General features: G+C 44.2%; 1 protein-coding gene and 1 long non-coding RNA gene across 5 annotated transcripts in view; both read left to right on the forward strand.

Moving 5' to 3' along the window:
• The window catches only part of NMT2 (N-myristoyltransferase 2), an 88,826-nt gene extending 74,743 nt beyond the window's left edge, over window positions 1-14,083 (forward strand). For all 4 annotated transcript variants that reach the window (XM_033931208.1, XM_033931210.1, XM_033931207.1 and 1 more), the window contains one exon: window positions 11,793-14,083. In XM_033931208.1, the coding sequence (XP_033787099.1) occupies window positions 11,793-11,813 (21 nt within the window). In that variant the 3' untranslated portion in view covers window positions 11,814-14,083. The remainder of the gene's footprint in view (window positions 1-11,792) is intronic.
• A 1,072-nt stretch (window positions 14,084-15,155) lies between these two features.
• LOC117354188 lies at window positions 15,156-21,308 on the forward strand. The gene is made up of 2 exons (XR_004538134.1): window positions 15,156-19,324; window positions 19,360-21,308. It is a non-coding gene; the product is annotated as an uncharacterized LOC117354188 (long non-coding RNA).
• The last annotated feature ends 1,256 nt before the right edge of the window (window positions 21,309-22,564 follow it).

Raw genomic sequence — 22,564 nt, forward strand, 5'->3', positions numbered from 1 at the left:
CCCCCATGGTCCATAATAGGCTGAATCCTTCAAAGGATTGCAGGTCATTGGGGAAGGGTCATTCTCGTAGTTCCAGACTCACCACACAGACTGTGGTATGCGGATCTGGTGCATCTACAGACAGGTTCAGGTCTCAGGTTACAGGTGTATTTGTATCATCTTTCTCAAGGTCCAGTGTACCTAGAAGATCCGGAATGCTTTGCTCTCACGGCATGGCTCTTAAACGTGAAGTGTTAGCGTGAAAAGGGTACTCAGAGGTGGTCATTACCACTCTCCTCAAGTCTAAAATATCAACCACGATCTCAGCTTATACTAAGGCATGGCAAGCTTTCTAGCACTGGTGTGCCCAATAGAAGGTGGAACCATTTTCAGCTCCGATATCGGTATCGGTGGTGTTTGCTTTCCTTCAAGCCAGCCGTGACAGAGGACTTATAATAATAATTTATTCTTATCCCAGGACAAGCAGGCAGGTATTCTCACTAGTGGGTGATGTCATCAGACAGAGCCCCGGTACGGACGTCTCACAAGCACGTGTTGCTTGTAGAAACTTAAAAGTTTCTAGATGCCCGCACCGCGCATGCGCCGGTGCCTTCCCGCCCGGAGGTCCGGGCGTGTCTCCTCAGTTCTTTTCTTTCCGCGGAGCTGAGAAGTTCAACTTCATCATGCGCTAGCTGAATTCAGTTAAATTTGCCTTCCTTGTCCGCGTTTTCGCTTTCTTTTAATTACAGTTAACAGTACTTTTCTTTTTCAGTAAAAAAAAAAAAAAAAAGAAGATTATTTCCTCCGGCGGGTCGAACGGGCCGGCCACGTGGCTCAGGCCCACTGGCTTCGACCTCGCGGCGGAGATTTTCCGGCCTATGTCCCGGCCAATCACCGGGTTTAAAAAGTGCAGCAAGTGCCAACGCGCGATTTCACTCACGGACCCTCACCAGCGCTGTTTGCAGTGTTTGGGCCCTGACCACATTCCGAAATCGTGCAGGCCTTGCTCTACCCTTACGGCACGCTCATTCAAGCGGCGTTGCCTATTGTGGGAATCGATGTTCAAGATGGACGCAGCTAAGGATCCCTCAGCCTCCACTTCATCTGATACCTCCCCGGTTCGGGCGAAACCGGTATCGACCCCTCCTGCATCGAGTGTGGTGAAACCGGCATCGTTCATCCCGACACCATCCACGAGCTCGACGTCGGTGCCTGCCCCGGTCTCCTCGGTTCAGGTACCTCTTCCTTCCACAGTGCCACCAGTGGTCATCAAAGTGCCGAAAGCTACTAAGCAGAAGCACTCGACCTCGAAGGAGCGCGATGACCGTGCAGGAGGACCCCCTTTCGGTGCGGATCCCTCCTTATCGGCTTCGCTACGGTCCATGCTGGAAGCTCAATTCGTTGAGCTCATGCAGACCATCGGACCCGGGCTCATCGCTGCCATACAGGGTGACCTCCCGGTACCGGTCCAAAGGGGCGGTCCGCCCCCTCCCCCTCCTCCACGCCGTTCGACCTCGAAAACCGACGAGGACGAACGGGGGAGGGCGGCGATGCCCATGCGGCAAGCCTCGCTTACCGATATGCCGCCATTAGAGCCCATTACGCCTCCGCGCCAACATGGGACCAGACCTCCGATCGATACTCAAAGCCCTGGGCATAGTCAGGAAGAGTTCTTCCGTACTCCTTACCAGACTTGGGTAGCATCGCAAGAATCCGCATCGCAACCCCAGTTGCGATCCACCGCTTCCAGCCCTATCCACCACTTGGGGGCCTCGGGAGACCATGCGATGCACAGACGATCCCGATCCCCGTCCCGCCACCGAGACGGGCACCGATCAAGACACTCATCCTGGCACTCTTCACGCCATTCGGAGGTGTCACCGCAGAAAAAACTGCAACGTATGGGATACTCCTCATCAGAGGTGTCCCCTCCGGAGGGACCGGAGTACGAGGAGACACCCGTACCCGATTCTCCTTGCCACTCCCCGATGTCCATGGACCCGGAGGCCTCCTCCTCCTCCAGCCCGTCCCACAGACCGACGCTGGCGGATCAATTGTCTTTCTCATCATTCCTCCGACAAATGGCGGATGATCTGGATGTGACCCTTGACACGGGCTCCCGATACTCCAAAGAGTATCTGGACACCATGCATTTACCTAACCCTCCAACGGAGTCGCTTCGGCTCCCCCTGCATAAATTGCTGGATCAGACCTTCATGCAGTGTTTCGAAACACTGTACTCCATACCGGCGATTCCCAGCAAACTCGATGCTCGATACCGCATCGTGCACCATAAAGGGTTTGAGGGCCCTCAACTCTCCCACCAATCCCTACTGGTCGAGTCCTCTCTTAAACGCTCTCATCCCTCCCAGGTCTACGCCTCTGTACCGCCGGGCCGAGAGGGGAGAACGATGGACAAATTTGGTAGAAAATTCTATCAAAACTCCATGATGGCGTCACGGGTGCTGAACTACAATTTCTTTTTCTCGTCCTATCTGGAGTTCTTCTTGCCGGTGCTCCGCAAGTTCACTCCGTTCATAGACACCCAAGCTCGATTCGAGTTCGAGGAAGTGGTAGCCTCCCTCTCCCAATTACGCCTCCAGCTGATGCAATCCTCCTTCGATGCATTCGAACTCTCGGCACGTGCTGCCGCAAGCGCGGTAGCCATGCGTCGCCTGGCATGGCTCCGTACAATCGATATGGATCCCAACCTCCAGGAAAGACTCGCCAACGTACCATGTGCGGGAGCTGACCTGTTCGATGAGTCTATCGAAACTGTTACCAAGAAGCTGTCGGATCATGAAAAATCTTTTCAATCCATCCTGCGGCCCAAACCCAAACCTCAACAGTCTCGACCTTCCAGGCCACCCCTGATTTACCAGCGGCGTTACATGCCCAGACAAACGCCTGCTGCGAGACAACCTGCGAAGAGACAACCTCCCCAGAAGTCTCAGCAAAAACCTCAGCCACCGGCTGCACCTAAGGCTCCCCAGCCCTTTTGACTCCCCTCCCGGGAGCATAACCGACACCGTTCTGCACTCAGCCTCTCCCATAGGGGGCCGCCTCCATCTTTTTTACCATCGATGGGAGGCCATAACCACGGACCTATGGGTCCTTACCATCATAAGAGAAGGATACTCTCTTCAATTCCATCGGGTCCCCCCGGACCATCCTCCAAGAGAGTATCCTTCAAGCTCGACGCAGACCGCCCTTCTTCTTCAGGAAGTCCAAACCTTACTTCAGCTTCGGGCTGTCGAGCCGGTCCCGTCAGACCAATTGAACCGAGGGTTTTACTCCCGGTACTTCCTCGTCCCGAAGAAAACGGGCGACCTGCGACCCATTTTAGACCTTCGGGCCCTCAACAAGTTTCTGGTCAAAGAGAAGTTTCGCATGTTGACTTTGGCTTCTCTATACCCCCTCCTCGAGCAGAACGACTGGTTATGCTCCCTGGATCTCAAGGAGGCCTACACTCACATCCCCATTCACCCGGCCTCCCGAAAGTTCCTCAGATTTCAGGTGGGAAATCTGCACCTACAGTATCGAGTGCTACCATTCGGCCTATCTTCGTCCCCCAGAGTCTTCACAAAGTGCCTGGTGGTAGTGGCCGCGGCACTCCGGGACAGGGGTCTACAGGTGTTCCCATACCTCGACGACTGGCTCATCAAGGCCCCGTCAGCCCCAGAGGTCACTTCGGCGGCCTTGGCTACAACCTACTTCCTCCAGAATTTGGGCTTCGAGATCAACTTTTCCAAGTCTCATCTACAACCCACCCAGTCCCTCCCCTTCATCGGAGCGGTCCTGGACACCACCCGACTCCGAGCATTCCTGCCTCTGCAACGCATGGAGTCTCTTCTTCATCTCTGCCAGTCGGTGTCTACTCGCCAAACCCTACCGGCGAGACAACTGATGGTGCTCCTGGGCCATATGGCCTCCACAGTACATGTGACACCCTTTGCCAGACTCCATCTCAGGATCCCCCAGTGGACCCTGGCATCACAGTGGAATCAGACGTCCGATCCACTATCCAAACACATCTTAGTCACACCTGCTCTTCGGCAGTCTCTACTTTGGTGGATGACCTCTTCGAATCTATCCAGAGGTTTGCTGATGCACTCTCCCCCCCATCAGAAAGTTCTCACAACCGATTCGTCGAATTATGCATGGGGGGCCCACCTGGATGGTCTCCGCACCCAAGGATTCTGGACCAGTGCGGAAAGACTACACCAAATCAATCTACTGGAACTCAGAGCCATCTTCAATGCGCTCCAAGCTTTCCAACACCTACTTCACGACATGGTGATCCTCATTCGCACAGACAATCAGGCCGCCATGTATTATATCAACAAGCAAGGAGGCAAGGGCTCGGCCCTCCTTTGCCAGGAAGCTCTACGAGTCTGGGACTGGGCGGTGCGCCACAACGCCTTCCTCAGAGCAGTCTACATTCAGGGGGAGAACAACGTCTTAGCAGACAAACTGAGTCGTCTACTACAACCGCACGAATGGACTCTCCATTCCAGCCCCCTTCACCAAATCTTCACACAGTGGGGGACGCCTCAGATAGACCTCTTTGCGGCTCCCCACAACTCCAAACTGCCTCAGTTTTGCTCCAGGATCTACACCCCTCATCGCCTCGAGGCAGATGCTTTTCTACTGAACTGGGGGAAACGATTTCTATATGCGTTCCCACCATTCCCGCTGATCCAGAAGACTCTGGTCAAGCTGAAACTCGAACAGGCCACCATGATTCTAATAGCTCCTCGGTGGCCCAGACAACCTTGGTTCTCCCTCCTACTTCAACTCAGCAGCAGGGAACCAGTACCACTTCCAGTGTTTCCTTCACTACTTACTCAACATCAAGGATCACTGCTTCATCCCAACCTGCAGTCTCTCCACCTGACAGCTTGGTTCCTCTCAACGTAACCCCTCACCAATTCTCTCAAGAAGTGAGGGAGGTCTTGGAAGCTTCCAGGAAGCCCGCCACTCGACAATGCTACTCCCAGAAATGGACTAGATTCTCCTCATGGTGTGTTTCTAAATCAAAGGAACCTCAGCGAGCTTCCTTATCCTCCGTGCTGGACTATCTCCTACACCTATCTCAATCCGGGCTCAAGTCTACATCCATACGAGTCCACCTGAGCGCTATTGCGGCGTTCCACCAGCCCCTACAAGGGAAACCCCTCTCGGCCCATCCGGTGGTCGCCAGATTTATGAAAGGACTCTTCCATGTTAACCCTCCTCTCAAACCACCCCCAGTAGTTTGGGACCTCAATGTAGTCCTTTCCCGTCTCATGAAGCCCCCGTTTGAACCACTCAACAGGGCCCCTCTTAAGTATCTCACCTGGAAAGTGCTTTTCCTGGTAGCCCTTACGTCCACTCGCAGAGTCAGCGAACTCCAGGCATTGATGGCGGATCCACCATTCACAGTATTCCATCATGACAAGGTGGTCCTCCGCACTCACCCGAAATTCCTGCCTAAGGTGGTCTCAGAATTTCATCTCAACCAATCCATTGTACTTCCAGTATTCTTCCCTAAGCCCCATTCTCACCACGGAGAATCGGCCCTTCACACTCTAGACTGTAAACGTGCGTTGGCTTTCTACCTGGATCGCACCAAGCCACACAGAACCACTCCTCAACTTTTTGTCTCCTTCGACCCTAATAAGTTGGGAAGACCCGTATCAAAGCGCACCATCTCTAATTGGATGGCGGCTTGTATTTCTTTCTGCTATGCCCAGGCTGGATTATCACTTCCTTGTAAGGTCACAGCCCATAAGGTCAGAGCAATGGCAGCCTCAGTAGCATTCCTCAGATCAACACCAATCGAGGAAATTTGTAAGGCTGCCACCTGGTCCTCGGTTCACACATTCACCTCACATTATTGTCTAGATACTCTCTCCAGACGGGATGGACAGTTTGGCCAAACAGTATTGAAAAATTTATTCTCTTAAGTCGCCAACTCCCCCTCCATCCCACTGAGGTTAGCTTGGAGGTCACCCACTAGTGAGAATACCTGCCTGCTTGTCCTGGGATAAAGCAATGTTACTTACCGTAACAGTTGTTATCCAGGGACAGCAGGCAGCTATTCTCACGTCCCACCCACCTCCCCTGGGTTGGCTTCTCAGGCTAGCTACCTGAACTGAGGAGACACGCCCGGACCTCCGGGCGGGAAGGCACCGGCGCATGCGCGGTGCGGGCATCTAGAAACTTTTAAGTTTCTACAAGCAACACGTGCTTGTGAGACGTCCGTACTGGGGCTCTGTCTGATGACATCACCCACTAGTGAGAATAGCTGCCTGCTGTCCCTGGATAACAACTGTTACGGTAAGTAACATTGCTTTATATACTGCCAAACCTTCTGTTCAAGGCGGTTCACAGCAAATAGAGATGAATGAACAATAAATTACCAGCATAAGCATCAAAATGTTCCTCGGAAGATAGAATTACAATTAAGTATTTCTCAAACAAATAAGTTTAAAGATTTTTTCAAAACAAATAGTAAGTATGAGCTTGGGAAATTAAAGCATTCCAACATGAATTCATTGTGCCAGCCTGAAATGCAAGGGTTCTTCCCAAGAATCTCTTGCTGCTACATGCTTTTACTGATGGAAACATAAACCAACTAATTCTTCGTGTATTCTTTTTTGGATTAAGGTGACTTCCCTTCGGGTCCAAGTTGCTGGGCTCTCGTGTTTCAGAGCTCAGGACTGCATATCTACACTAGCATTTCATCCAGACTTAGCCAGATTTTTGAAGGGTGCTGTACATATCGGACCCCAGGTCAAAGCCCCGTTCCTTTCATGGGATCTTAATGTGTGGTTATGCTGGGCCTCATCCAGGCTCCATTCAAACCACTGAAGGAGGCAATGCTTATGAACTTGACTCTCAAGACAGTTTTTCTGGTGTCTGTGACCTTGACAAGATGGGTCTCGGAACTTCAGGCTCTTTCTTGTAGAGAACCTTTCCTTAAAATCTCCGACATTGGAGTCTCTTTACACACCATTCCTTCCTTCCTGCCGAAAGTAGTTTCGGCATTTCATGTCAGTCTCTATTATTAACGATAAGTTGGGAAAAATTGACGATTGGCTTAGTTCTAACATGCTATCTCTTAATGTAAACAAAACATAGAAACAAAGTCTATGGTTTTCCTATCAAGAACGATTTAACATTACTTTCTCCTATTGAAATTAAGTCCATTCCAGTCCAATCTGTTAGAACTATCAAGCTCCTGGGAATCACTCTTGACAAGAAACTCACCTTCCACGACCATATCAGTTCTGTTGTACCTAAATGCTTCTACCGGCTCTGCATGATACGGTCACTTGCTAAGTTGCTGGGTCAGGCTTCCCTTAACATTCTTATTCATTCTTTAGTTATTTCCTGTTTGGACTATAGCATTGCCCTTTATAAAGGTATCACAAAAAAAGAAACTTTAGACGTCTGTAAATTATTCAAAATACTGCCGTAAAATTATTTTCAACGCAAAATAATTTGATCACGTTACTCCCCTTCTGATCAGAGCACACTGGCTTCCAATTAAACACCGCATCGCCTATAAAATCACATTGTTGATGTTCAAAACTAGACAAACGGGGCTTCCCGAATTCATCAATAGACTTCTTATACCCCATTCACTTAACCGTACTCTTCGTTCATCTAATCCAGGGGTGTCCAATGTCGGTCCTCGAGGGCCGCAGTCCAGTCGGGTTTTCAGGATTTCCCCAATGAATATGCATTGAAAGCAGTGCATGCAAATAGATCTCATGCATATTCATTGGGGAAATCCTGAAAACCCGACTGGACTGCGGCCCTCGAGGACCGACATTGGACACCCCTGATCTAATCAAAACTTACTCGCAGTCCTTTCACTAAGACATGTTAACTTCATGAGAAATAATATCTTTTCAGTCACTGCCCCATCACTCTGGAAGTCAGCCCCAAACTATTTACGAGAGATCACAACGTCAAATAAATTTGTCTAGTTTAAAAACTATGATTTTTAAAGATGCTTTTGCAGTATAACCGTCCTTTTAACCCTTTCAGGACCATAAGGATCGTAGGCCAATTTTTGTGGTTTTGACGACATTTTTATGGTAAAAAGGGCTTGCAGATGCCAAAAAATTGATTTTTTTTGTGAAATATCATTATTTTTATTTAAAAAATCACACTTCTGGCTTATGGACAGTGTGGCAAGTGAATCTTCTCGTCAATCTGGCAACGACGCTAATGAATGAATGTCGGAACCAGTTTGTTTACATAAAGGCAGTATCATATGGAATCCGTACATATCAAATTTAGAACTGTAGACTATCCCAATCAAAATTTATAGGATTTTAAAGTTATGGGACAAATATGTCCCTTGGTCCTGAAAGGGCTACGGATGTTTTAACTCCTCCTTTATCTTGACGTTAACTAGCCTTCTTGGCTAGTTCATCCATTTAGGTTGGGTTCTTTGTTTCTCCATCCTTAAGAACATGAGAATTGCCACTGCTTGGTCCATCGTGCCCAGCAGTCCGCTCACGCAGCGGCCCTTCGGTCAAAGACCAGTGCCCTAACTGAGACTAGCCTTACCTGCGTATGTTCTGATTCAGCAGGAATTTGTCTAACTTTGTCTTGAATCCATGGAGGATGTTTCCCCTATAACAGCTTCCGGAAGAGTATTCCAGTTTTTCCCTTTTTGTTCTTTCCTATCATTTATTGTAGTTTTTCCTCCTCCTCTCATGCCAGTTTGTCTTTGGTTAGTCACGTCAGTCATGATAGTTTGTCTTTAGATGTTTATCTGATGAAAAGTCTGTAGTGTTTTTAGTTTCCTGTATTTTGTAATATTTGTTTTATTATGTAATGCCACCTTGATAACGGATAGGACAGGATAACAAATTTTAATAAACTTGAAACTTGAAGTTTGATATCCGGTGTTCCTGTTCGCAAGCTCCAAGAAACAGGACCAGATTTTGAGGAAGTTGGATGTGAGAAGAGTTCTTTGATATCTGGAGGTCACCAGTGAGTTTAAGCTCTCTGACCATCTTTTTGTGCTGACTAATCCAGCTAAGCAAGGCATAGCAGCTTCCAAGGCCACGATTTCCCAGTGGATCTGTAAAGCCACTGTTTGTGGGAAACAGTCCCCTGTGTCCATGTTGGCAGTTTCGACCAGAAGTGGGCAGAAACTAGGGTAGTTTCTCTGATGGAGATTTGTAGGGTGGTTTGCATACCTTTGTTAAGTTTTACAGGGTGGATGTGACGGCAAGAGAGGACTCTGCTTTTGGGTCCTCAATGCTATGTGCCAGCGCAGTCAACCCACCCTAGATTTCTAGAGCTGCTTTTGTATGTCCCACTTGTCCAGAATGACACATCTATTGTACTGGAAAAAGAGATTAGGTTCTTACCTTGCTAATATATTTTCCAGTAGTTAGGTGTGTCATTTGGACCCCTGCCCTGTCAGTTATTTCCTGTGCCTGTCTACTGTCTCATTAGGAATATTCTTCTCCAGGTCTGATACTTGGAGTCCAGTAAGCCCTTTGGGCCAGGAAGAATAGTCAATTGCTAGTTTATTGTGGGGTACTACTTCAGTTCCTTTAATGCTTCTGTTGGCATGTTTGTTGTACTGTTTGATTGTTCATAGTTCTTATGTTACTTGTTTTGAGCAGAACAGATTAATTAGTTGGGGAAGTTTTCCCATGTCCCTACTTCACCTCATTTCGGTAGAGCTCTTGCTGGCTTGGGGACTAGGTGTAGATGGCATTAGAACTCCCAGTGAAGTAGGAGGGTTACAGAAAAAATCTGAAATGGATTCCTTATGCACAGGTTCACGGCCATGGGGAGATAACCCGTTTGTCCAGAAATGACACACCTATCTAATGGAAAAGATATTAGCAAGGTAAAAAACCTAATCTCTTTTTATCTGTTTGCCATCAATTCAAGGGTATTCAAAATATTTAAAGTAAGAAAAGGTACTCTGAGGAAGATACGGCTGTTTGGATGTTCCTAAATGCTTTTCTATACAGCCCCTCCCCCCCCCCCCCCCCCCCCACACACACACACCATTTTTCGCTTCAGACCCACTCAGTGGCAACGCACATTGTTAATGTAGTTAGGCCGGGACCCTCCTGGCAGTCAGTACATTTCCAACTGCTAGCGTTGACACATTCCCATCCTTTGTGCAAGCTTAGTTCACTTGGAACCCCTGTTCATGCATACATTAGGGATGCTGGTTGAACTGTGCATTTGCCGTGGGAGGGGGTTGAAGTGCTGGTGTCAGCAGCTGGAAAAGTGGTGCTGATTGCTTGGAGGATGAGTCTTTTTAGTTCTCCAGAAAGGGATTCTTCAGCAGGCAAGGCTTGGGGATCCCTGCCAGCTAAAGTATTTACTGTTGTCGGTGGGGGATAGAGTAGAAATACATGGATCAGACCCACCCAAAAACTGAGGTCTTGCTATGCTTCTGGAGCACAGAAATTGGGAGAGGAGGGAGGAATCCTTGATAATTCACTTTCATTGCTTTAATCTGTACAAATGTCCAAACTACACTTTGTTAAAATATGTTTTAAATAAATTATCTTGGTTGTGATTTATCCATTTTGTCCAACATGGCTGAATTGGATCTCTATTCCTCAAAAATTTGTGCAACTAGTCTGCTCCCAGGAATTCAGGCAAAAGATATAGGGGAGCAATTTAGAAATAAGCAAGAATTAGACTTTCAAGTTTTAGTTCATTCGCTGAGGACAAACAGGATAGTGGTATCCTCTGAGAACAAGCAGGCAGTATATTCTCATATATGGGTGATGTCATTCAAAGAGCCCGGCAAGAAGCCTATGTCAAGGGTCTGTTAAGTGCATCCGGCATATCAAGGATAGCAAAATCTCATAAAATGGAAAATCCTCATATGTATACAATCTTAGCTGCGCTGAAATCTCCTCAATTCATTTCAGCACGGCTAGTGTTGTATACATAATGAATATTTTCCAAGAATTGGGATTTTCCATTTTATGAGACTTTGCTATCCTTGATATGCCGGATGCACATAACAGACCCCTGACACAAGCTTCTTTCCAAAACATGGGCCATGTCAGGTCATCAGAATAAAGAATATTTTGATCCCTGTTCTTCAGGCCTTTGTGCTTTTATTGTTCGCATGCTGTTGAGCAAAATACCCGACATGACAGTCAGTTTGATGTCTAGAATCCAACTCCATCCTCCTAGAGTCCATTTTATTCAGTTCCAGGCTGCACCTCCACAACCAGTTTGCATTTACAGTACTTTGATGTTGATTGGTTCAGGATAGCCTCGCTGTTGCAAGAATCTATTGTACAATTGTTTTTGGTGAGTCTGGTATCTAGGGATTCCCAGATGTAAGGATACCACGTCCTGCTTCTCCTCGGAGAAAGCGAAGTTCTTTACCCTGTAGCAAGTGTTCTCTGAGGACAGCAGGACAGGTATCCTTATAACCCTCCCTCCCTCACCTGGGAGCAGACTTCTTCTCTGTCTATTTTGTTATGAGGACCCCACGCTCGGGCATTAGGTGGGAAGGTACTTGCGCATGTGCGGTAAAGCCACTGTCATAAGCCTCTTATTTATAGCGTGCTGGGTAGCGTCTGCACCAAGATCTGAAAGGATGACATCACCCAGATGTAAGAATATTTGTCCTGCTGTCCTCAGAAAACAGCTGCTTGACCCTGTGTTCTGGATTATTGGATTTGGACATAAAAGATTCAGCTTTAAGATGTGACTCATCATGTAGGCACAGAATATTATTTTTAAATACTTTTTCATCCTTCTGTATGGTCTTGTTTACACTAGAAATATGGTTTCTTTTTTTCCCTTAGGTTGGTCTAGTGTTACAGTAAGTCTACTGGCTTTCTTAAGCTCCACAGACATACATTGAACTGGGACCATGCTTAATTGTTGTGGGAATTGCTGTTCAGACCAAACACAAGCACAACTTCATGATACTGAAATTCATATGCTGAACCTGAAAAATAATGGAGAACAAATCTAACCTTTATATTGCCCATCTATTGTGGGATGGGATGGAATGGAATGGTCCTTAAATTCACCCTCATTCCTGAGGCTTGAAACAATACATTCCTTTTTTATGCTTGCAAGCAAGAAAAAAAAACAAAAACAAAAAGCAGCAAAACTTCATCTTGCTGAAGAACATAAAAAAAATATCTCCTGCCTCTTGACTGCAATAGTTGATATTGTGTGAAAAACTGTAGATCCAGGGAAGAATGGCTGAATTTCCATTTTAAGTGATGGTGTATGTTCGACAGTGCAACTGAATGAAGGAACCAAATGGTGTGTATCGGCTTATATACACATCATCAATATTGTATTGGGTGGGGGAGAAAATCATATGGGTATCATAATATCAAAGGATGAGGGGGTGAAATTATTGAATTGTTATGTAACTGTGGGGGCAATAATGTTCTGGTTTAGCTACCGCACTTCCCTCCTCCCCTTTTGTGAAGCCACGTTAGGCTTTTTTTATTGCCAGCAGTGGCGATTAGCTCCGATGCTCATAGGAATTCAATGAGCGTTGGAGCTAATACCGCCCCGGCCGGAGATAAAAAAGCCTAATGCATCTTTGTAAAAAGGGGGGAAGGGGGCTGTTTGGTAAAATGTTATCTATAAGCAGTATTACCAGTCCAGTAAGACTGATTTTTAGATCAGTATCTTGATTTGCACTGTGGAGTGCAGGCATCCTATTCATGCTGCTCCCCTGATTGCATATTTTCTGCTGCATTCTTATTACCAGTTACATAAGGGAGTTTGCATTTCCTTTCTCTCCCTGCTCAGAGCTGACAAAGTCTTAAAATGATGTAAATTTGAAAATGGAGATTTGTACTTGCCGGTTAGAAACTGTTCAGTATTTGTGCAAAAAAAAACAAAAAACCCCACCTTTATTTTTCCCTTTCCTCTGAAAATGTGTTAGTGCTGAAGAAAAGATCTTATTTGTAAATAAGATTTAATAACTCAGCAAAAGAGTTTGTTTCTTTTCTGGAGCATGGCTGGATCATGAAAGTGCAAAAGATTCTACACGTGTGACTGTAGTAATCACAAGGAAAAATGTCAAACAGTACGTCCTTGAAAATCTTGGACTTGCTAGACAAAGAGAGGGGGGGGGACCTACCTTTCCCATGTGACCTATGAATATTTAATGAATAGTAGCTGCTACAATCCTCTTGCTATTCTGTATCTTCACCAGTCATCATGTTTACATACAGAACAGTATTAAGAATAAGGCTATGCCTATGTGCATTCTGTATTCTCAGGATAAGTAGGCGTAATTATTTGCATATACAATTGTGCTCAAAAGTTTGCTTACCTCTGGCAGAATATGTCTTAATATGTGTATCGTTTAAGGAAAATGAGTGATCAGAAAAAACACATTTCTTTTATTTTTGTGTTTCAAATTAAACCATTATGAATAATAGAATGGCACAATCATTAAATAAGCCATAATATATTTTATTTATATCCCATAATACCTTGCTGTTCAGTGCAGTTTACATCAAGAAAATCTGCAAAAAACGCAGCAAAGTGGCATACGTGAACACATGCCTGAAATACATCTCTAAGATAGTTTTTAGACAAATTTATCATATAAATAGGTTTTCAAAAATCTTCTATATGTTTGATATGTAGAAAAAATTGCACTAAAGGAAATAATAAAATGGTCCTGTTGAAAAGTTTTCATTCCCTTAGTATTGTGTATTGCCCCCTTGAAGCCTTCTTTAATAGTTTTGAATGAGGCCCTTTATTTTCTATTGTGGTAAAGCTTCCTCATTCTTCTTGGAGAAAAGCCTCCATATCCTGTAAATTCTTTTGCTATCAAGCATAAACTGTGTTTGCTTTCTCCCCAAAGTGGCTCAATGATGTTGAGGGCAGGAGACTCTGATGGCCACTCTAGAACCTTCACTTTTTTCTGCTGCAGCCACTGAAGGATCAACTTGGCCTTATGTTTTGGATCATTTCCATGATGGAAAGTCCATGTATGCCTCTTGTGCAGCTTTCTGGCTGATGAATACAAATTCTCCTCCAGTAATTAAGATGCTGCATTCATCCTGCCATCAATTTTGAGCAAATTCCCTGTGCCACTGTAGCCCCCCCCCCCAAAAAAAAAAAAAAAAAAAAATAGATCCTCCATGCTTTACAGGATGAATGGTGTGCTTCTCTTCATAGGCATTGTTGACTCCTCTCAAAACAGTGTTTATGGTTATGACCATAATGTTGAATTTTGGTCTTATCACTCCAAATTATTTTGTTCCAGAAGTTTTGAGGCTTCTCTAGGTGCTGTTTTGGCATATTGTAAGTGGGCTGTTTTGTGGCGTTGGTGCAGCAATTGCTTTTTTTTTTTCTGGCAATTCTACCATTGAGCCCGTTTTTGTTCAAGTATCTCCTTATTGTGCATGCTGAAACAACCATACCACTTTGTTTCAGAGAAGCCCATATTTCAGTAGAAATTGTTTGTGGTCTTTCTTTGCATTACTACAAGGTTTCCTGGCAGTTGTGTCTGAAATCTTTCTGACCATGGTTTGGTATTAACAAAACCCATAATTTTCCATTTCTGAGATCAGTTTGAACAATACTGATTGGCATTTTCATATCTTTGGATATCTTTTTATATCCTTCTCCTGATTTATAAAGTTGAATTACCTTTGCTCACATATCCTTTGACAGTTTTGCTTTCCCCATGTTTCAGTAACCAGCAAAGTCAGTGAAGCCCTTCATGAAATGCACAATTTCTCAAGAGCTAAGTAACTCATTGACTATAGGAAATGCACAACAATTTATCAAGAGCTAAGTAACTCATTGACTATACACAGACAATAATCACAATCAAACAAGGCACAGGTGTGGATACTCACCCTTCATTGCCATCTCAACCTGTGTATGTCAGCTTGCGTGTATAATATCAGCCAAACATTCAAGGGTATGTAATGTTTGATCAGGGCAATCTGTATGAGTTCAGATGTTGTCATGATTACTAAAGGACTCACACAATTCTGTGATAATAAATAGCTTCACTTGACCAGTATTTCTAAATTAAAGAATGGTGTTTTGCAGGATCACTCATGTTTTCCACAAATGGTACACATCTTAAAAATTCTGCCAGGAGCTTGTAAACTTATGCTTACAAATATATATATATATATATATATATATATATATATATATATATATATATATATATATTCATACATACATTTTCTAAGAGCAACTTAACAATCAAAATTAGACAAGTTTCTCTAGTGCATTGGTTTTGTGTGACATGACACAACAAAATATGCCTCTACAACTCAAAAGTCTAAGGAAGGCCAATTTTAAGGATTTGAAATTATTTTCCCCCATCATGGAAATTTGGACTTACCTACTAATTTTCTTTCCTTGAGTCTTGCTAGCCTAGTCCAGAAAGAATGAATAACTGTTTACCACTGATGAAAATGAACAAACACTTGTGAGCCCTGCCCTATATACTATTTTCTGTAACAATATGTAGTACTTGATGTCAGTGATTCTTCTTAAATAATTCAAATGGTGCAGGTATAGTAAAAACAATCCATACAACACACATCAATGAGTTGTGGTGCGGACCCAACATGTTCTGTGTTTTGGCTTTGAATGCCTTCTTCAGGGGGCCAAATGCCACAAGACTTAATTATGCTCAAAGACATACAACTGCTCGTCTATCAATAGTTGGTTTTTCGATTATTGATAGATGAGCAGTTGCTGCATGCATCTGTACTGATGTTTTTCTCATTCACATACCATAGTATGCCTTTGAGCATAATTAAGTGTTGTGGCATTTGGCATTTGTACCCCTGAAGAAGGCGTTCATAGCCGAAACATGGACCATGTTAGGTTCGCACCACAACTCATTGATGTGTGTTGTATGGATTGTTTTTGCTATACCTGCACTGTTTAAATTATTTGAGAAGAATCATTGAAATAAACTATGACATTAAGTACCTCGTATCCAGTTTTGTTTTGCTTTTTGGCTTTCCATTGGTACGCTGTGGAGCTTGGTGTTGTGGACAGAGTATTCATAGACCACCCCTTTGGATGAACCACAACGAGAGGAGGGAAGGAGTCTCAGTTCATGCAGCCAGAAGAATTCCCACACCAGATTCCAGCATCCTCATAGATCTCTCTCTTGTCAAAATGACAATAAAATGCAAGTATGAACAAGAGCAAATCAGACTACAGCATAAACCAAGGAGCGAGACTGGATTGGCCTAGTAGGCCTAAACAAAAAAAAAAAAACCTAGCAAATAAATCCAACTTGTTCATTCCTTATCCACCAGATCAGTCCTTCACACTGAGTGGGATTTGCTAGCCTTGGCTCTAAGCATCCCTGTGCCAACAACTGCTTCCGCTCTCAAATACATGTAACCTAAAGTGCTGCAAAAACAAATGCAATAGTGACCATATTGCTGCCTTAGCAATCTCTTCTGAAGAGACCCAGTGCCCTTCTGCCCAAGAAGCCACCAATCCTGGAGTTGAATACATACACATTCCCTTAAGGACTACAAGTCTTCTGAAAACACTGGCCGAAGAACCATTCCCTCAAATCATTGCATAGTAGTGGAGTTGAGCAGCCGATTCTGTCCTAGTACATCCAAACTGGACAAACAGTCCAACCTCTGAAATCAAAGCTCATCTATAAACACTGGAACAGTGCCCTGTGTCCATCTAGAACACAAAGATCTGAGGGATCCTCCATTTAAGCTTCCCTAGGAATGGAGTGGAGAGGGAAACCTGACTATATGAGATGACCAACAGAACCCCCTTCTAAAGACAGAAACTGTACAGAGGTCCTTTTTTTCCCATGAAATGCAAAAAGGATGGCATTCTCAATATCTGTCTGAACAAAAGCCACAAGTGTCATCTTCGGAGTTAGATGCTTTCGGCTTCAAAAGAGAAGATGCCCCAAGTGAAGAACAGCCAATTAAAATTTCATGCCAGGACAATCAGATGCACCAGGGATCAAAGGTAAGACTTCTATCAGAATCAGTCTGCATGAGTATATGGAGCTCCAGCCAATCCCTAAAGAACTATTGAATCACTGGAACTATTCCTTGAGCTGACAATCAGGCCTTCCATGAAGCCCTCCTGTAGAATGAATAGAAGGAGCACCATTGACACCCACAGTGGAAATGAGGCTGTTTCTGCACACCGGGATTCAAAGACCTTCTGAGCTCTTGTATATACTACAGCAGTAAACCTGTTCCTCACCTGTAACTCCTTTGAGGACTGCTGAGTACTGTTTCTTCCTCAGACAAGCCATCCCAAAGGCCAGACCAGGCCATAAGACCAAAGTTAGACTGAATTTCCAACAGGATGAGTCCCTGAAAGCTAAGAGACTTCTCCTCTATGGAAGCCTCTGATCTTTTCCTACCCTGAACTTATTCTGGTCCACCTAATGCATATGTCTGGGCCAATTCAGCTCTACCTAGGAAAAGTAATAGGGAAAATGCAGAACACATCAACAGTTAATTGCTATAGCAGAGCAACTAGTCTTCCAAAGCTTGCTCAATCCAGTTAGAATTGCAAGGACTTTGCAAGCTTTGAGGATGGAGAGTGCCCATTCCCCTGGATCCAGAAGTGCCTACAGAAGCAGTCTGCCTACAATGCATTTTACCAGCACTGCCTTGTTCATTAGAACACTTCTGTGCTCTTCATGCTTCCGCCATTAGTTAACATAGGTCTTCACCCCAGCCTCATCTCAAATTATGAGTTCACAGGTTTGCAAGGCTATAAGTAGGTCTCCTTTTCAATTGATGTCCATTGTCCCTGAACCTGACACAGACTATGCAAACAATGAGGCTGGGATGCATTGTCACCACTAGCAAGCCAGATTCACCAGATCCAGTAAGCTGACACTGACCTACAGTATCCACAGAAGATTAAATACATAGCTCTGTGTCCACACCACTTCTCTGGCCTAAGACATCATATATATATATCTGAGCCCAGGAATATACCTGAGATCAGACAGTTGGATTCCTCGGCTTATATATAGCTCTATGTCCAAGGCACTCTTCTTGCCAAGAGAGCTCAGCTTGCTACTGCATTGAAATAATTGCTCAGTTAAAAAATATATATTTTCCTTCCCAAGGATTGAAACAGACATCTCAAGTATTGCCAACACTGAAGTTGCTCATTTTGAAGTTAATCCCCACTAAAGGATTGCCACAATTTTATTACCTGAGCAAACATCATCTCTGTGGTTCAGATTTGCTCTGTGGAGGAGACAGTTGTCCAGATGTGGGTGCACCATAATTTCTTCCTTGCACAAGGCCTATACCACAATGGCAATTACTTTGGGAAAGGGGCTGTGACAAGACCAAAGGTCAAGGTTTAGAGCTTGAAACAGTCACCAAAAACCTCAGGCATCTCTGATCTTTTCAGCATGGGAAAAAGAGGGTACACTTCTTTTAGGGTCAAGGACATTGGAAACTGCCCCTGAAGAAGTGGCACTATTAGACCTCAACATTTCCATGTGGAACTTGAATGCACAGAGCTAAGATAGCCCCCTTGAGATGTGTGAGAGTTAATAGACCTTCCCTTTTGGAAGCAAATGGAGTGGCTCTTTAGCCACAGGAACTACCACATCACTACAGCTTCTCCAGGGAATCTTATGTATTTGTGCCTTCAATGGGGCCCAGCAAGGAGAAGTATAAAAGAAACTGTGAGGAAGTGAAAAGCTCTAGCACAAGCCCCATTAGTCTGATTTGATCCAGGTCCACATCACAATAAAATGAGAGATAAACAGTCCTCTTATCATCTTAGGAAAGGACCTCCAGACCATTAGACATCTTTATGATAGTAGGGCCCTTCTAACCTGTGGTACTTGTTCTCCTACTTACTCAGGACAAAGACCTGTATGGAAATCTAAGCTGCTGAGAAACTACCTTGTCTGGTTGATACCTGGGTGCCTTACAAAAAAAGAGTCTTTCCTGCATCAGAGTTCAAGCCTTCCTTGGGCCTGTCCTTCAGTAACCTCTGAGACTTGGACCAACCTAAAATCCAGCTTCTCTATTTTTTTCCCTAAAAGGCATTTTACTAAGAAAAGACTTGGAAAGGGAATCAGTTGCTAAATTTCAGAACCATAGGAGACATTAAGTTGAAACAACCATTGCCATATTCCTGATGGAAGTCCTAATGAGTCCATGCCAGGCATCAGTTTATATAAGCCAGCCCAGTCACTTATCCTCCAAAGGACCAGCCCTGGATCAATATACTACAACCTGTAGACTTGTTATTTGAAATGCCTGAAGCTTCTTATCCTGAAGGTGTTTTGAGAGTTATACCTGCCTCTGTCAGAACAAGGCAGGTGACTAGTGTAACAAAGGTATCTTCACCAGGTACCCTCTGAGCTAAACAAAGGTATCTTCACCAGGTAGCCCTCTGAGCTAAAAGACAAGCTTTCTCATAGCTCTGTGAGCCCTGAGACTAGTTTCTGCTGAATCAGGGCCTGGATAGGATCACCAGATAGCATGACTTACTGCACTGGAAACTTCGAGATACTTTGCATCTCTAAAGTTAAGCACTAATAGCCAAAATTACCTTCCTTAGAAAAAGCTGGACCACAGAAATGCAACTTCCTTCAATTGCCAGCAGCTCTTCTAAGTCCAATATTTCCAAAGGTGACCCAACACAGTCCAACAAGCTTCCTGCTTTCTGGGTGTCTGAACTTGCAGCTGAATAAGGCTTCATAGTTTCCTCTATAGGTCAAGCCTTGGTCTCTAACAAAGAAGGGCAATGATGCCTCTCTGCCCCCCTCCCCTGTTCCCTCCTGGAGCATTGCTAGTCTTTGTGACAGAAGTAAAAGAGATGCTTGGTCAAATAGTAGCATGAATTCAAAGGAAAAGTAGACCTCAAACACAGGAAGCCTTTGTTTCTAGATGTCTTTTCTAGTTCTTGCTGAGGAACAATATAAGCTCCCTTTGTAGCACATTCCTTAGCCAACACAGGAGAATTAAATAAAGCCAGTGGTACATATAAGAAGGCTGCCATTCCTGCACTGCTATAATCAACAGGAGCCTCCTGTGATGATGCAGCTTGAGAGTGCACTGAATGTCATCACTTTACTCTGGAATCAACCCTATGTGAAGCAGCATAAATGGTTGCCATAGCACTTGGCACATCCAGTTAGTACTTCTACCGTAAAAGCAGCTTCTCACACACTTGGCCACAGCTGCCCAAAAGGCCCTCACCTTTCCCAGTATGAACTTGGCTCTGTGACTGCCACTGATTAGGCACTGCTCCTAGTGCTCTGCACAGGCTTTGTCTTCCCCTTGTCCATCACACACTGCACAGGAGTTCCCTTCTGCTGTTGGGCCGAACACCTCAGCACAAATGTTACTCTCCACGGGCAGCCTACCTTCCTTTGAAAGTGCGGTAGGAACAAATCCCTCTTACCTTCACATAGTTCTGAGCACTCTTGTCAGTAATTTTTTTACAATCCCCTTCTGGTATAAGGTATTCCCCCCTGGGCTGGTCAGAAGTCCAGACCTCCTGCCTAATTGACTCAATCAGGCAACCAGTTCTGCAACTGAGCCCAGGAGTTATGGTCTAATCCAGGGTTGCCCAAGTCCGGTCCTCGAGATCTACTGGCAGTCCAGGTTTTCAGGATATCCATAAGGAATATGCATGATAGAGATTTCCCTGCACTGCCTTCTTGGTATGCAAATCTCTCTCATACATGTTCATTGTGAATATCCTGAAAACCTGGACTGCTAGTAAATCTCGAGGACCGGACTTGTACCGAATGAACACTGCACAGAACACCTGTCTATCATTGACTGGGCAAAATACAGAGCATGATGTAGCTGCATGGAGCCTCATCTAGGATACAGCTTTCAAGTCTGTTTTCTGTCTCCATTTGTGGGTAAAGGGGCATAATCCATCTGGTGGACAATAAGGAAGTGAGCTATGTGAAATCATAAAAGTTCACCTGCTAGATAACACTGCTTTCAAATTTCAAACCATGCATTTTCTCAGTAGGATTTTATTTAACAGTTGTCTCTTATATCTCCACTTTATTTTACAGTTATTAAAAAATATTTTCTGTGGCATGTATATTGTCACTTTGCTTGAAGGATGTTTCAAAACTCTAGAGTAAACTATTTTGATTATTGTCAAAGTAGTCTGAACTTTTAAATATTTACATAAAATTAATGCAAGGAAATGTGGCAAGTATTTTGAGAAAGTACTGTCTACATTGTAGACACTAAACTGAATAAAAAAGGCATAACATGGTTAATTGGTGCTTGCTTATAACTGTATGCCTGGAAAATTTATTGAGGAAATGGAATACAGGTTTATATATCCTCCCTTTTAAGACAATGTATGGATTTGTTAAATATGTCTTGAAATTAGCCAAATGTCATTATATTTTTCAAATTTATTGTAGTGATATAATCATGCAGAAATAAGATAATCCACATTATTCTAAAGTCATCTAGCTAAGAAAATTAGAAGGAAGTGTGTCAAATTGAAGAGGAAAAAATAGCTATTGGTTATTTTTTAAAAATCACAAATTATCAATGCAAATAAGTTCTGTTAGCGGGTGGTCCACACCTATAGGAGACTCCCAAGATGCTGTTAAATGTAGGTCTGTGTTTGGGGTAAAATGATATTCTATATTACCGAATGCATACACCAATGCTAAACAACATGGACATAATGTCTAGTAATAACTCCTAGCTACCCCCATCCTCGAACCCCAAACAAAAAAAATTGAAGAAAAAAAAAAAAATCAGCTGAGGCATGATTTACTTCTGTAGAAGAATAGCTTGGAGTTTGGGAAATGCTATTCTAGTATCACAAGTATATCAGTCTTGACAGGGAGCCTTTTTTCTAGATGTTTTCTCTAGTTCTTGCTGAGGAACAATATAGGCCCCCTTCGTTGCACATTCCATAGTCCTCCTTTACTACAAAGTCTGTAGAGAGCCTAATTTACATATTCTTCAGCTCTTCCTCCTCTCATTCTGGGCTGGGCTAGATTTCCTCAGTCTTACTCTCTATAGCGAAGTTATAGGAGCTTCTCTTTATTTTTCAGGATTTTCTTCCATAAGCTGAGGCTTTTGTTTTTGCTGCTGCTGCTGTAGAAGCTCTCGGTTCTCCAGAGACATCTCTGTATGCAAGAAGATAGACAATCAGGGCAGAGAGCTGTAGCCCACAGGTACATGCTGTGCATGAATCTTGTGTGGCCGGCCTGCATTAACAGTCTGGAGCAGGGGTGTCAAAGTCCCACCTCGAGGGCCGCAATCCATCGGGTTTTCAGGATTTCCCCAATGAATATGCATGAGATCTATTAGCATACAATGAAAGCAGTGCTTGCAAATAGATCTCATGCATTTTCATTGGGGAAATCCTGAAAACCCAACTGGATTGCGGCCCTCGAGGAGGGACTTTGACACCCCTGGTCTGGAGGCTCAGGGACCCTGCCCCTGGCAGTGACTTATTTCCTTTGGACTCAGATAAGTTGGATTGTCATTTATATTGTATTTTGATTATTTATTTTTGGTGTTTTTGGGTTTGAGCAGTGAAAGAAAATTGAAGATGACAGTTTTTAACAAACTTACAA

This window comes from Geotrypetes seraphini, chromosome 2, assembly GCF_902459505.1.
Source record: "Geotrypetes seraphini chromosome 2, aGeoSer1.1, whole genome shotgun sequence".
Lineage (NCBI taxonomy): Eukaryota > Metazoa > Chordata > Amphibia > Gymnophiona > Dermophiidae > Geotrypetes > Geotrypetes seraphini.